General features: G+C 35.1%; 2 protein-coding genes across 3 annotated transcripts; one reads left to right on the top strand and one right to left on the bottom strand.

Annotated features, from left to right (window-relative positions):
• Positions 1 to 2,424: 2,424 nt before the first annotated feature.
• Positions 2,425 to 3,677, bottom strand: LOC7460727 (photosystem II core complex proteins psbY, chloroplastic). Its single transcript, XM_002315609.4, has one exon. The coding sequence runs from the start codon at positions 3,107 to 3,109 to the stop codon at positions 2,519 to 2,521; it is 591 nt and encodes a 196-aa protein (XP_002315645.1). The 5' UTR covers positions 3,110 to 3,677; the 3' UTR covers positions 2,425 to 2,518.
• Positions 3,678 to 7,298: 3,621 nt separating this feature from the next.
• LOC7460728 (ALBINO3-like protein 1, chloroplastic) lies at positions 7,299 to 12,474 on the top strand. 2 transcript variants are annotated; one of them, XM_006378208.3, is made up of 11 exons: positions 7,299 to 7,791; positions 7,877 to 7,987; positions 8,082 to 8,156; positions 8,285 to 8,345; positions 8,847 to 8,920; positions 9,041 to 9,145; positions 9,480 to 9,587; positions 10,247 to 10,356; positions 10,486 to 10,692; positions 10,771 to 11,122; positions 11,919 to 12,474. In XM_006378208.3, exons 1-11 carry the CDS (start codon positions 7,438 to 7,440, stop codon positions 11,997 to 11,999), a joined length of 1,638 nt encoding a protein of 545 aa, XP_006378270.3. In that variant the 5' UTR covers positions 7,299 to 7,437; the 3' UTR covers positions 12,000 to 12,474. The 2 variants fall into 2 exon arrangements, with proteins under 2 accessions (XP_006378270.3, XP_002314575.4); XM_002314539.4 differs by having other exon boundaries at positions 7,300 to 7,791; positions 10,253 to 10,356.
• Positions 12,475 to 16,012: the final 3,538 nt, after the last annotated feature.

The raw sequence follows: 16,012 nt of genomic DNA, 5'->3' as shown, positions 1-16,012 counted from the left end.
TTTAAATTGATAAACTTATATCGAATTATATGAAAATACACATTAGACTAACAAATCCACACATTCGACAAATCCTATATTATATTTAATATTTAGCTATTAATAAATATTTGATTGACCCTAGAATAGAGAATGAAGAAAAAAAAAAGGAAGCTTAGTTTTATCCATGAAAAAGATAAAAAAAAAAAATACAAATGTACAATAATGATTCATTTTTTTTTATAAAAAAAACAGATTACTATTTTGTAACTTTGTGTTTTTTTACAGAAAAGAAAAAAAAAAGTAACATATTTTGAGGTCCAGACGACTAAATTATGTCTAAGTTATCCTTCTAACTAAAAAAACAATTGAATATATATATATATAGTTGGCTTGATAAATCTCATTCGAATGTTGTTATATTCATTTTTTTAATTAAATAGTATAGATTTTTTATGCAACCCTAAATTAGGGTTTCTGTACATGCATGTGCCATTAGACCAGCAATTACGTGTGATATGTTGCATTATCAATGAAGCCGTTGGTGTGGAAATATTGAAATCATGATGAGTAGGAATATTAATCAAATCCTTCGTTGGCAAAACCCTTTTCTTCTATAATCTTGTTGGGTTGTTAGGAGAACGAGACGGCTTCTCTTAAAAGCAAAAGCAAACCCCATTCGCAAATTAATGGGCTACAAAACCAGCAAGTGGAGGGGAAAGGAAGAGATAGAGCATGGCCAGATTGGCTCCAATTGGTATGCTGTAAGTCAAAACTAGATCCCTAGCATTTGGAAAAGAAAAGGGGAGAGTGGAGAGTGGAGAACGAACGGGAAAAACAATAGTTTATTAATAAAAAAAAGGAAAAATGAATCAAGCCCTGCCTCTTCCCTTGAAAAGAACATTAAAAAAGGAAACAAGAAAAAAAAAAAAGAAGCAAAGGAGCAGATCGAGAGCATTATTATTATCATTTAGACGAGGCAGACACTATCACATAGTATGATAGATCAAGACTACTTGGAGAGTAATAAGCAAGATCATTCAAAAATATATTCAGTATTGATCAGGTCCATAACCCTCAACATTAAATAAAAAAAAAAAACAGTAAATTGAGGTAAATAAAAAAATTTAACGCAGTGTAGGATTAAACTAACTCAAGACATAACTTAAGAAAAAGGGTTTGGGAAGGAAATTCGTTTATTGTCTCGACCACTATACCTAGTTCAAAGTTAAGGTGCAGTACAATTCATTTGGATACAAAAATCAACTATAAAAATTAATTTTTTTTATTTTTTTTAGTATTTTGATGAGTCTCGTACACAAAACTCAACATCAACCTCTAAAACAAACACACTCTAGAGATTGACGGTGGTCATAATGGTATGAAGTGTCAGAATTGTAAATTCTTTTTGAGCGACGAAACTTTTGAAACAGTGGAAAAATGGAGATGTTTTATTAAGAATGTATATAACTGGAAGTGTATTGTTTGAGATTGAAAATTGTAAAAACTAAATATATTGTATTGTGTGCATTTACAATTATATAATATAGTGAAATATCACTGCATAAATTTTGAAAGATAATTCAGATATTCTATATTCTTTAATTTATGTTTTGAAAATTAAACAAACCATTTAATTATAACTTATCAAAACTTATATATATATGAATAATTCACAATACTCTATTAAAAATAGAAAAAAAAAATACTATGATCACAAGATAGCTAAATGATACACGTAAATATATATATATATATATATATATATATATATATATATATATATATATATATATATAAAACTTGGGAAAGATAGGTGCACCAGGGTTCCAACCACAAAGCTTTTGATTTTTTTCAATGGTGCATTCATTATAGTTTAATTGGTTACTTAATTATAAAGCATAATCATGGTATAGAATCACAGCCTTCCAATTAATCTGTTCAGAAAATATTACATTTATTTCAGAAAAATAAAAATTGTTAAAAAAAAAACATTACATTCTTTCTATTAAAGCCGATTTGGTCTAATATTAACTTGAAACTTAGTTAACCTATCTTTTAATATGATCGGTTGTTAAAAAATATTAATTTAAAATTATTATTAAACTGGATCTGATTTAATTGGTTGACCAATTAAATTAAATTAGTTATTAAAAAATATTAATTTAAAGTTGATATCATTTGATTTTTTTTATGAATTTTTTTCGTTGAGCCATGATAATATGAGACAGCCTGCTCAACCTTTACCTAAAACTTACTCCGACCGTAATAATGGCATAATTGAAAAGGATAAAGCAAGAGCACAACGTGTACAGTTTTAAGCACCTTGAGCTATACTTCACACACAATAATACATACACTTGCAATAATCAGCATCGCTAATCAAGCACTTGACACTCAACCCAGCACAGAAGAATTGGAATATTAAGGAAACGGGAAAAAAAATTCAAAAGAAAGAAAGTTCCATTAACACAAGGTGCAATTACAAGTAAATTTATGCTAATCACACCCCTAACAAAATCCCACATGTTTATATTTCTTACTGAGACCGCATCTTGTTGATTTGGTTCAAAGCCGGTTGTAGAATATTGTAGAGCACCCATAGAATAGCAGGAGCAACGACAATCAACAGAAGAGTACCCCTGTTGTCACTTGTTGCATCAGCAATCATGGCAATCTCACTAGCTGATGCGTGTGGTGTTGATATGAAACCTGATGCAGCCAATCCACCAAGTCCAAGCCCAACGATCACCCCTTTGGTCTGACGCATGCGGTTAATTTGGTTAAGTGCTGGTTGGAGGATGTTGAAAAGCACCCAAGCTATGGCTGGTATGAGTGGTAGCAAGAGCGCTAGACCACGGTTGTCACCTTCTGCTATTTCAGCGATTTGTTGCGCAGCAAAAGCAGGTTCACATGAGCTCAAGGTTGTGAAGATAGCACCGGCAATAGCAGTACCGGTCAGGACAGTGTTATCTGCTGGTTTTGAGATGGTTAGGCCTTTTGGGAGGTTTTGCATGGAGAGAAGAGAGACAGGTTTTGTTGATGGCTTGGTGGGACTGATATTCTTGTTGGAGTTGATGCTCAAGCACTTGGCATTGAGTATTGCCATTGTTGCCATGGTTGCTGCCATTGATTCTTGCTAGGACTTGGTTTTTGGTGATCAAGCTGAGCAAGAAGATGAATTCCTTGGAGAGAAATGAAAGTTGCTGTGATGGGCAATAGAAATGTAAAGCCAAGTCAGGGAATTGACGTCCAATGGAATTCTGTTTTCTGGATTCTACTCTTATCCAGAGAGTGTAAAAGGTGAGATATGGACCTCACGTTGCCTACCCCACCACAATCTCTTATCGCATCCTCTGAACTGAATTCTGTGGGCAGCTAAGATCACAGATTTGCGGAGGGGAGATCTTAATCCATAGCTTAAACTCTTTTATCATCATGATTTAAACTAAAGATTCGTCACAAGTCCAAGAAGATTGGTATCAACAGGCTGCAAGCCTCTTTTTGGGCTCATTGATGTATGGAAACTTTGTTCATGAGTGATCCACAATTGGTGGTCATATGTTTTTTTTTTTTTATCATCTTTGCTGCTGTGCTGGTCTCTGCTCACAGGAAGCCCGGGTATTAGGCCATCGAGCTGAAGCCCAGGCTAGAAAAAAAATACGAAGGTTTTATAATATCTTGCTTCGAGTATAGTTCTGTGTCAATTACGTAGCACATTCAGGGCCAAATGACCATTCAGTGGTGTATAAATTTTACACGAATTAAATTATGATATGCTTGTGAATATTAACTAATAGAAATTATAAGTTAGTGTTTGACTAAGAGACGGGGATAGTAAAGACAACAGACAAGACAAAATATGAGATATAATTGTGATTTACAAGACAAAGTAATTATGATTGTATTTGTATCATGTTTGGTTATGAAAGAAAAGACATAATAAAATATGAAAAAAAATTTATTTTACTTTTAATATGTATTGTTATCAAACTTACATATTTAAAAAATATAATTCGATATTTTATTTTATTTTACTTTAATTTATATTGAGTGTTTAAATTAATAATATTAATAAAACATGGATTGACTTGACGAGTTGATCCGGGCCCTAAACTAGTCCGAATTTAAGAAAAATAGAGGAAGAACTGACTCGACTTGATCCAGTTTAAAATTAAAAATTTTACGTCAGCCGAGTTGACCCCCCAACCCATGACCTGAACCTTGCCTCGGGCCAACTCCCGAATCAGGTTTTAAAACTATGATAATAATTATTTTTATCTATATGTTGACTCGGGTCAACCCGTGCTGACCCTCTCGACCAGTGACCTGGGTCATGCCTTGGTTGACCCTCGAATCGAGTTTTAAAACTAAGTTAATAACAACTTTTATTCTTACATTAACTTGGGTCAACCCGAGTTGACCCTCTTGATCCGTGACTGGGGAGGCCTTACCCCGGGTTGACCCCCAAATAAAGTTTTAAAATTATAATAATAACCATTTTATTTTATGTTAACTCGGGTCAACTCAGGTTGATCCTCCTAACACGTGACACGTGCCTTACCCCAGGTCAATACTCGAGTCGGATTTTAAGACTATAATAATAATCACTTTTATTTTATGACCTGTGTCAACTCGGGTCGATCCTCCTAACACGTGACTTGGGCCTTATCCTAAGTTGACACTCGAGTCAGGTTTTTAAAATATGAAAATAATTATTTTTGTCCTTATATTGACTCAAATCAATGGTCAACTCCACTCGTGACTCGGGTCTTGCCCTAGATCAACCCCTGAATCGGGTTTGAAAATTATGATAATAACTATTTTTATTCTTACACTGACTTGGGTTAACCTAACCCGTAACTCAGGCCTCGACCAGTGACCCGCGCTTTGCCCTGGATAGACCCCCGAGTTAAGTTTTAAAGCTATTATAATAATCATTTTTATTCTTACATATCTTACTTGAACAATTTTGAAATTGATAGTTTTTTACAAAGATATTTTAGGAACAAAAATAATAAATTTTTTCTCTAGAGACATATCCTCTTTGTACCTCATGTTTTGGAAGTACAAAAACTCACTCCAAAATTGTCTTAGATAATTTTATTTTTATGTCTCTGTTTTTGTCTCTTCAACAAACACATTTTTTTCTTCCTTTTTGTTTCAAAACAGTAACCAAACGCTACCTAAAAAACATGAGAGATTTATTATGTAAAATTACATTGTGGATCCTCTCACAAAACACTATGGACTCACTGTTCATAATTTATTTTTTTGTTCCAATACTTTTCATTTTTAAAACTTCGCCCTTTCTAAACTAAAATGAGGGCCAATTCAAGTAAGATTATTAAGAGAGGATAAAATATAAATGATCAAAATGAAAAAAGTAGGAGAAAATGAGTGGTGGTTTCAAAGTTTGCAAAAAAGTTAATTTTGGTCCTTTTATTTTTCCAATGATACATTTTCCTATAAATTTATGAAATTCACTTTTGTTAGAAAACTTTATTTTTTTTTATTTTTCATTCCTTGTATTAAAGAAAGGATAAAGAAAGTCGATGAATTCTGGCTAAAAAGAAAGAAGATCGTGATTGAAAAAGAGATGTCACACCCAACATACTTGGGTTCAGCCATATGCTGAACCCAAGTATGTTGGTTCTGACATTTCACCAAACTCATGTTTTATTGGGTTTGACTGATTGCTGAACTCAATTATTTTAAGTTTGACATGTCACCGGACTCACCTTATCACCTTATTATAGACTCTCTCAAATTTTAAAAAGATACGTTAAAGCAATTATCTTGTCATACTAAATCCAAATATGTTAGTTCTGATATTTCACAGGACCCATTCCCAAGTGGATGAGGCACGATAATGTTGAAAGCACGATAACTACAACCCAAGTGGATGAGGCCAATCTCCAACGTTAAACCAGGAGATTATGCAGTCTCATTACCAAGACCTGATGACTGTGTTTCAGAGGTCACTAATAAACACAATGGAGGCAAATTTATAATTACAACTCTCATTTGCATGTACGAGTTTGGGTACTCATTTCCTCTACAAGGTTTTGTAACGGAAGTGTTTAGATATTACAATCCGAGTTCAACTCAACTCCACCTTAATGGGTGGACCATTCTATCGGCACTCAACAAGTTTCTTAGAATGCTAGACAAGGAATCTACTGTCAGGATTTTTAGGCAATGCCATACCTTGATCAGTAGCGTTGAAAGGGTGCCTTTCTTCCCTTGTTTTTTCAATTTTGCTAACAGCCCAAAAGGGCTTATGAGGGAGACTTTCAAATGAAATTCATCCCGATCAAAGAGCTGGAGAGGGAAATGGGTGGTGGTGAGCTACCATGGAACAATGAAGCCACAAGACCGGTATAGTGCCACTTCAGGTTGTACCCATTATTGGAGAGCACCCCCATCAAGTGTAAATGACAAGCCCTTCCTTAACACCAAGGAAGAAAAGGTGTGTGCCGGGCTAGATACGTTGCGCATCTAGTTCGAGATCAACTGCATGGCCGAAAGATTTTATAGCACTAGGGGTAAGCTATTGCTTTGACATCTTATTTTGGTTTTAGGTGTATTTTCAATTTATGTCTTTTTCTTTGTGCAGGGAATTTGTTAAAAGAAGTTGGATCTGCAGCTAATGGATCCTCAACTTCTTTACCCAGCCATATTCCACGTCTCCTTGCAGTCGTGCTCCTTCTGTCCACATTCCTCTCTTGAAGATAGCCTCTCTAAAGATAATTGACCTTTGATACGTAGGCAAAGGGTCAAAAGAATTTCTCTCATGGACATCGAAGAGTCACCCATATATGTCCCTCCTATTGACGAGATTCATGAGGATGTCTTTTTTGTTGAAGAGAGACATGTAAGAAGACGTGTGGTGAGATAACAGGGGGCAATTGTTCCCCTTTCTTTGGAGGTATTCGCCCCCCTTTCAGGGGATGCTTTGGAACCAACCCCAACTACGATGATCCTAGGGGCAGCCTCACGATGGAAGAGGAGGATGTCCGTGGCTTCGAATTCTGATGCGGAAATGGTCCCTCCCCCATCCAAAACTTTTGTTCCCATCAGTTCAATCTTTATGCTCATAGAACCTCATCTCACGGGAGTGTAAGACATCTTCTCCAAATTAAGCTTGGGTTAGCTCCTTTTTGCTTTCTCAACTTGAGTGGGGAGGAGAAAAATACAACAAGGTCTTTTTTTTAATGAAAGTTTCACATTGGGGGCACATTATTATAGACTCTCTCCGATGCGCTATAACAATTAACTTTTATATATATATATATATATATATATATATATATATAAAAGTTATTAAGTGAAGAAAAACCTTTCTGCTCCTTGTTCTGCCTCTCCTTCCTTCCACAGAAACAGGAGCACGGGCAACCAAGAGAAAGAGATACGATACCACCAAGTACACCCGCAAAAAGTTGCAATCGTTTACTTATGGCTTCTCATCTCTCTTGTACAATACCAAACCTAATCCCTCTCCCTCCCTCCCCTTTTACTGACCGAACCAAAACCTCTAACTCTCTCCTCCTTCACCCAACTCACCTTCCCAAACCTCTAATTCCTCGCGGTTCGCTCTGTGTCGCCCGGTTCGGTCTCAAACCGGGTTTCTTTCCTGACCCGGATAAAGCGGAGGCTGTAATCAAGGACTTGTTTGGTCGAGCAGAGAGTATTGTTTACACAATTGCCGATGCTGCTGTCTCCAACTCGGACCAGGTTGTTGATAGTAGTACCACACAGAACAGTGATTGGCTTTCTGGTATTACTTACGGCCTCGAGAGTACTTTAAAGGTTTGTTTGGTTCTGTTTTTTTGTTTTTTTTTAAATAAAAGTTATGATTGTTTGTTTTTGTTAATTAATTAAAGTAATTATACAGGTTTTGAAAGATGGGTTATCTGCTGTGCATTTACCTTATGCTTATGGTTTTGCTATCATACTCTTGACTGTTCTTGTTAAGGCTGCTACATTTCCTTTGAGTAAGAAACAGGTTTGTGTTCTGTTTCTTTATTGAAGCAAATTTCTCAAGTATGTCTCTGTTTTGCTGTACTTAAATTAGTGTAAGATGTGGTTGTGGTGGGCAGGTGGAATCTGCTATGGCCATGCGATCTTTGCAACCCCAAATTAAGGCCATTCAACAACGCTATGCCGGTGATCAGGTATATCTGAAATCTCTTTTCTCCTATAAAAATAGGGAAGTGTGAACTATTTATTAGAGCTCGTGTTCTGTAATCATGGAGCTTGTTTCGTTTTGTTGACGTAGTTCAATTCTTTTGTTTACCTGCAGGAGAGGATTCAACTTGAGACTGCTCGGTTGTATAAGCTAGCTGGGATAAACCCGCTTGCAGGTACTTATGTTTAGCAGTTTGTTGTAGCTTTAACACTCGTTTCTTATAAAGTAATTGAAGCATTCGTAGACACATGTTGATATAGATACCTATTTTCTTGACTTGTCCTGCTTCTTCTTGTTGGAAGTTATGCAACTTTCTATGTAAGGAGTTTTGGTTTTGCAGTGCAATAAGTTTGTTTCAATACTTTCTTTTCTTTTTTTCTATTATTGAGATTCTAGCATGCTCTTGCCTAAATTCTTTCAAGGGATCTGTAAGGTCCATAAAGATGTACTTAAAACCAATTGGAGAAAGAGACCTGCGCAAATTTTCCTGGGTTAGATTAATACCTTTTATGTTGCTCTTTCTAGAATTTATATCTTGAATAGAGCTATAGAAGTTGCTCATAAGTTTTTCATTTTGGAAAGATTGTTGTTTCTCTACTTTGGAGTACGATTTAAGATTTACTTTGCTCTTCTTAATTAAAAGTCTTTTCAATATCTTTTTCCCACTTCATGCCAGGATGTCTCCCTACACTTGCTACAATTCCAGTATGGATTGGACTCTACAGAGCCCTTTCAAATGTAGCGAACGAGGTAACATTCTTTTCATGTTATTTTTCTTGCTTCATCAAAATTGTTGCTTGCTTTGGCTTTTAGTTTTTATGGATTTAACTCTGTCGCTTCTCTAAATTAATTTATGTGTCCAATATCTAGGGGCTCCTCACAGAAGGCTTCTTTTGGATACCCTCTCTAGCTGGTCCAACTGCAATTGCTTCTCGTCAAAATGGCAGTGGAATCTCTTGGCTTTTCCCTTTTGTAGTGAGTGCTTGATTCAGCTTTCTAGTGTTATCGATTAGGATGGGTTTCTGCTTGAACTTTGTATACATCATACTCTTCACAAGACCTGGAAGCTTTTTTCTCGAATCATGTTAGTTTCTGAGAGTTAGAATAAGCTGAACAATCTTTTGTCACAACTTAAAAGGATTTCAATTATTTTTTATGTTATATTTCTGCTCCTTTCTAGTTTGGATGTTTTTTCTTTTTATTATTAGACTTTGACTTTTTGTCAAGTTAGTAGGTTTTTGTTGCACAAGATTTTTGGTCACCATCTTCCATGTTTGTGGATCTTGTTTATTGCTTGATTTTTTCTCAGGATGGACATCCACCCCTTGGATGGTCAGATACCGTGGCATATCTTGTTTTGCCTGTCATGCTGGTTGTCTCACAATACATCTCTGTCCAAATCATGCAATCATCACAGGTTAGTTTTTCCCAGCTTTAGATTTGCTTATGTCTGCATAATCTTAATCAGCTTGCATGATTGTTATTAACTAATTCAAAACATTTTTTTTCCTTCTACTGTGCTCTATGAGAGGCTTGCCTAGCAGTAAAGCAGTGGCTACCCTTTTTGGCCTTTTAAGCAACTGAAAACTCGATAGCATAGAGCATGTTGAGTCAGCCTATACTCCTGCCATCATTAGCTGCATGACTGAATTATTTCTCTTGTCCATTTCTTGTGTGATCCTAAATTCATGCTATGATAGATTTTCAAGTGAAGCATGAAAGAAATTAATAAAAACTCCCACGCAGGAATGTATAATAATGACATGTAGTGGTGCAGTCAATTTTATTGTGTGAGAGGAGACAGGATAATAAGAACTTATCTGGCCAATAAGCTTGTAATGCTGATTGCTTCTTCTTTTTTTTTTTTGCTTATTTTGAGGAAATTAATACATGTACCAGCCCTATTAGCTAAAACCTAAGGCTGCTGGAGAGAATGTCAACCTCATGTGCTAAAGCCTAAGGGCTGCATTATGTGTTTTGAGGAAGTGCTAAAATTTCTGTTTGAATGCTGTCATATTTGGTCACTCTTTTAATTTGGCTTTAGATGACAATGGAAGTTTTAACATGCATTGCTAGTTTCAGAGCGATGATCCAAACGTGAAGAATTCTCAAGCAATAACAAAGTTCCTTCCATTAATGATTGGTTACTTTTCTCTTTCTGTTCCTTCTGGACTAAGCCTTTATTGGTGAGCATCCCTACCATTATGCGAACTTAACATTATCTCAATTAGAGTCTCAGAGATATTATGATTGGAAATTGTTTCCCACCACCATTCTTCCTATATTTTCCTGAAATTCTGTTTAATATTTTGCAGGCTTACAAATAACATATTAAGCACAGCACAACAGGTGTGGCTTCAAAAGTCAGGGGGTGCAAAAAATCCTATGATGAAGTCCAGTGATGATATTGTCAAAGAAGACCAGCTGCAGATTCAGAAACCCGTCTCTGAATTAAATTCTGTACAAACTAAGACCAGGCAAGAAGAAAAGTTTACACCAGAAGGGTTGCGTCCTGGTGAAAGGTTTGTAATCACAAACCTTTTCTTTCTTACTTCTTCATCCTGTTTTCTGTATTGTGGTCTAAATAAACTGTCATTCAGATTCAAACAATTAAAGGACCAAGAGGCAAGGAAAAGGCAACAAAGAGAAGAAGAGAAGAGGAAAGCGGAAGAGGCTGCACGTAGAGGAAGTCAAATGGAAAACGATGAACTTGAGAATGAAAGCAGTTCATTTGAGAGAGGAAATGGGACCAGCTCAGTTGGTGCTGTTGTAATTGATGACATGTCTGCAGTGGCCTTTCATGATTCCTCTGCTCTTAAGGTTGTAAATGGTGATTTATCTGGTCAGGACCAGAAGCAAGATGAGGAAACAAATTATGTTGTGGAAACAAGTGAAGTTTCTGCTCCTACCGAGGTTTGTGCAAGGGATGAACAACCTGACAATAAACGAAAGGTAGAATGGTAACTACACTTTTTAATGTATAATTGCTGTCTTCAATTCATCATTAACCTTTTAACTACACACTGAATTTATGTCCACATCATATTTAACACATGCTTATTCATTTTGTCATGTTCTTCATCATTTTATTGTTTGGAAACATTGGACAGAAAGCTGCAAGCAAAATTCTCCCCCCTTGATGTCCTTAGGTGCAGTTATGAATGTGGTTAGATTAGTACATGGCATTTGCAAAAGAGTAAATTTTAACTTAGTCACTGTAGTGTGAAAAAACTAATTAATTGGTCCTCATGGTGTCAAAACTTATGTATTTGATCCCTATACTTCTAAATCTATTTATAATTTAGTTCCTCTGCCATTTCCATATCCTTTTCCAATTCCTTTTTTTTTTTTTGTTTCCTTAAAAATAGAGTAAAGAAAAGAGCAGTGAAGATAGGGAGATTTAATTAGGCAAGGAGGCATTTTTTGAACAAAAAATTATTAAATGGAAGATGGTCAACATTGGTCAAAGGACTAGTTAATTATTTCTGATACTGCAGGGACTGATTCATTAATTTCAATAGACTCCAGAGACTAAGTTATGATTAACTCTTTTTGAAAACTGGGAGTAGTGGTGGGTAGAAAATTTCTTTGTGCTTTGGCTGGCAGGCTTTCCATCTTCTGACAAAATTATATATATATATATATATATATAATTTGGTTTTCCTAGCTAGCTTTCTTCCTTTTTAGAGGTAATTATTTTTCCTCATTTGCTCATTGCTTATGCTTTTCCAAATCTACAATGCTCCAGGAAGCAGTTGAAGTAAATGGTAGTGTGGCCACCACGGACGATAAAATCACCGAAGACGCCCATCAAGCCAAAAGGGCGTGATCAAAGAGAGGTTCAGTCATGATGGCATTATCTCAAATTACCGAGATTGACAGGCATATTCTTTACCTGTTATGATGAATACAGAGAACGGCTTGATACTGTTTCGCTGGAAAAACCCACATCAACCGATAGCCTTCACAGTTCACATGCATGTCGGGGATACAAATCTATTCCGTACTTGGGAAGGTTTCCTGAGGCATATTGGTTGCACGGTGTTGGTATTGCGGTTGAACAGCAACATCAGCAAGATTCTTGGGCGGGATGAGTAGCTGTGGCAGTTGTAAGTTAAGAGAGCTCAGTATCAATGATCTGTCTTTTCAGAATTTGAAAGCTCATACTCTTTATATAGGCAACAAAATAGAATTTTTATGAAAGAGAAAGGAAACAACGAATCACATAGCGTGAGTTCCTTTTGCATCCTTTTTCTGTAGACTGGTGCAGATGCTGTGAATTAGCAGAGTTTTTTTCCCTTCAAGTTTCCCTTTTGTTATATATGATCACTTGCCATGAAATGGACCAAAAGAGAAATGATTGACCTAAAAAAAGTTTCAAATCGTTGCCCATGCAATGTTGACAGTGTACCCTCGTAATGGTAAACCTCAAAGACTGCATGGGCCTTGGTTGACCTGTGTTCAAGATTTGAGAAAAGGCTGGTTCGGCCCAAATAGTGTTCAACAACCCATAATCATTCATGAATGGGCATTTAATCATCTCTCATATCATGGTTTCATATAAACTTAGGTTGTACTAGATTTGGAGGCCTGCGACATCATTTTTTTATTGGAAAAAAAATGCTCGGGTGATATAGGTGTATTTTAAAAAAGTTTTTTAAAAATTAGACTCAGGGTATAACTTGATGAATAAAAAAAATGTTGATATATATATTGATCTAAGAAAAAGAAACATGGAAGCCTGAAAAAAGAATGGTTAAAGAATCATAGAAAGCAGAAAAAAAAAATTAAATCTAATCACTAATAATATAAATATTAAATGATGAAATTAAAAAAACATTAGCTTAAAAAAAACCCAACAAAACTCATACAAATCTTCTATACCTGAGCAAAGGTTAAGGTCTTAAGCTCACAACTCAATAGATTCTATGCTTGAAACTTAATTCCTAACCAATCTAATATTGATTAGCCAAAGTAAATCTAACAAAGAACAACAAATAAAAAGACCAAAGAAAACCAGGTTTATTTTCAAAATCCGTGAAAAATCATAGAGAAAGCAAATAAATAAAAATAAATTTAAAAGTTTATCTCAAATAAAAATAAAAAGCAATAAAAAGAATGAGAACTAAATTCAAAGAATAAAAAAAAACTTAAAAGGAATGAAATAGAAAAATAATTCCAATCATATAAATTGTTTAAAAAAATCATTTCAAATACTGAAGGATAAAATCAGGAAAAAAAATATTAATTTAAGGAATTAGCAAAAAAAACTCAACAAATAAAGATAAATAAAAAGACCGAGATAACAGGGTCGTTTTTAAGACCAAAACAAACTTCATAGAAAGTTAGTTAAAAGAAAAAATTTGATCTCCAATTGAATAAATGTTGAAGAATAAAATAGAAAAACAAAATAGCATAAACAAGGGAAAAAACAAAAACCAAACTCAAACAAATCTCCTAAACCTGGTCAAAATCTTTAAAACTCGCAACCCATAAAACCCTAGATCTGGGTTTAATCAATAAGTTTTATTACCAACCAATTTAAAAATATCAATTTAAAAAACTTGTCAAAGCATAAAAAAAACATAGCAATTAAAATAATGAGTTTTATCATTATTTTTATGATGAAAACCCTTTTAGAAATATATTGATATAAAATGTATAATATTTATTACCAGTTGTATGGTTAGTTTTATATATATCATTGCCTTTCGTTCTAAAGAAGGTTTTAAAAAATATATTTTTTTGTGTATGAATTTAAATTTAAATAACTTGAAAGATGGTGAGTATATATAATTTAATCTAAGAAAAACCTTTAACTAACAATCTAAAAGACTTCGGTTTTATTACGGAGTGAACTCCTATTCATATAAATCATAAAGCTCCTCGATTTTCTCTTATTTTCAAGCTTTTTTTTTCTTCCAATTAGACCTTTTTACAACCTAATTATATTAAATTAAGCTTGAAATTATGATAATATACCAAATTAATAGACTTGGGACTAAAATGTAAAACAAAGAGAAATATATAATTAACCCTAACTTCACGATAATTCTCATTTTGACCCCAAAACTCATTTCGTTCATTTTCCAATCCCTAGTATAGTGAGAGGAGAGAGAAACTCGCCTAAAAAGAACAGGGAGAGAAACTGTTGTCAGTTGACACAATTCCAGCAAACAAAATAATCAAAGTTAGTGTTAAAAGGTTTCATTTGTTGAGAAGAGTTTGATGGTGGTAGTTTTTGGCATCCTTATTGCTTGAAAAGGTAGATCGGGCTTAAGAGAGATTATTTTTGTTTGATTTTGTGTTTTGTAGTTGATTTAATGGTGTTTTGAGTTGAGATATTAATTTTTTAGATTTCTATGGTGTTTTTAAGGTGTTTTAGGGTGAAAATAAGTTCTAGGCCAAACCCTTTGATTTTCCAGCTACTATAGTATAGATCAAAATCTTGATAGTTGACCAACAAGTGACAAGTCGTTTGCCATTACAGGCTACCTGACACCAACTTAATAAAGCAAAAATAAGATAAACGAGTGGACGACGATGTGCCCTTTGCTCTTAACACACATAAAAAAAAAAACACAGAGTAAGGCACATGGCATGGTCTTCCGCACAAGGGTGCCTGGGCTTTTTATTTTATGTCAGGCTCGCGAGCATGGCCTAGACTATTTTGTTTTGTTTTTAATTTTAATTTTTTTAATTAATTAATTAAAAATATTATAGTTATATTTAACTCTTAGATTAATTAAGAGTTTATTTTACTTATTATTTAAAATTTGATTTGGAATTTAAAAATTGAATTTAAAATATCTTCATTTTCAAATTCTATTCAATTTGAGTGGAGTAATGTATTCTATGAATAGTATTTGAATAATACCGCTTTATTTATAATCAAATAAATATTTTAATGACTCTCGTGTTTATATTTCTATTCAATTCAAGTTATGAGTTTGACAAGATAGTTTGGGTTGACCTGAGTCAATCGAAGATGTTGTTGTCTTGGTAATTGAAAAAAAAACATTACTTCAGATACATTAAATTTTTTAGTTCATAATCAGAATTTTATTTATGAATAGGTACTTGTTTGCTATCTGTCTCTCGCCCGTATTTAGTCTTGGACGGAATTTACCGCCCGATTGGGGCTACATTCCCAAACAACTTGACTCGCAGACAGTGCCTCGTGGTGCGGCAGGGTCCAGCCACGACGGGGCTCTCACCCTCTTCGGCGCCCTTTTCCAGGGGACTTGGGCCTGGTCCGCCGTTGAGGACGCTTCTCCATACTACAATTCGGACGCCGCAAGCGCCAGATTCTTAAGCTAGGCATTTCCCAGTTTGCTCACCTTTACTAGGGGAATCCTTTTAAGTTTCTTTTTCGCCGCTTATTGATATGCTTAAACTCAACGGGTAATCCTGCATGATCTAGGGTCGCAACGAGAGCATCCTAAAAAGTCGATGCCCGAGGGTCCAGGAGATCCCGGGGGCGACAGGCGTGCGCACGACCGTGTTCGAGGGTCTCTCAACCACCGCTTGCTGTGGCAACCGTCACCGAGGACTCGATTTTTAGGCCAACCGCGAGCGGAAGCGCGCGGGAGATCAGTATCTGCCCCCGCCCTCGTGAGCCGAGGGGAGTGGGGGCAACGATGCATGACACCCAGGCAGACATGCCCTCAACCAAGAGGCCTCGGTTGATGTTTGATTATAAAAAATACGATTGAATAAAAGGAAATAGATTAAACAAAAGAACCAATAAAAACAATGAAACGTGTTAAGCTTCAAATAAAACTATATGGTACTATTTTCTATTCAGGACTTCCAAATACTAGTATGTTGTTGTATCTCTCC

This window comes from Populus trichocarpa, chromosome 10 (genome assembly GCF_000002775.5).
Source record: "Populus trichocarpa isolate Nisqually-1 chromosome 10, P.trichocarpa_v4.1, whole genome shotgun sequence".
NCBI lineage: Eukaryota > Viridiplantae > Streptophyta > Magnoliopsida > Malpighiales > Salicaceae > Populus > Populus trichocarpa.
This window is presented reverse-complemented; position numbering and strand designations above follow the sequence as displayed.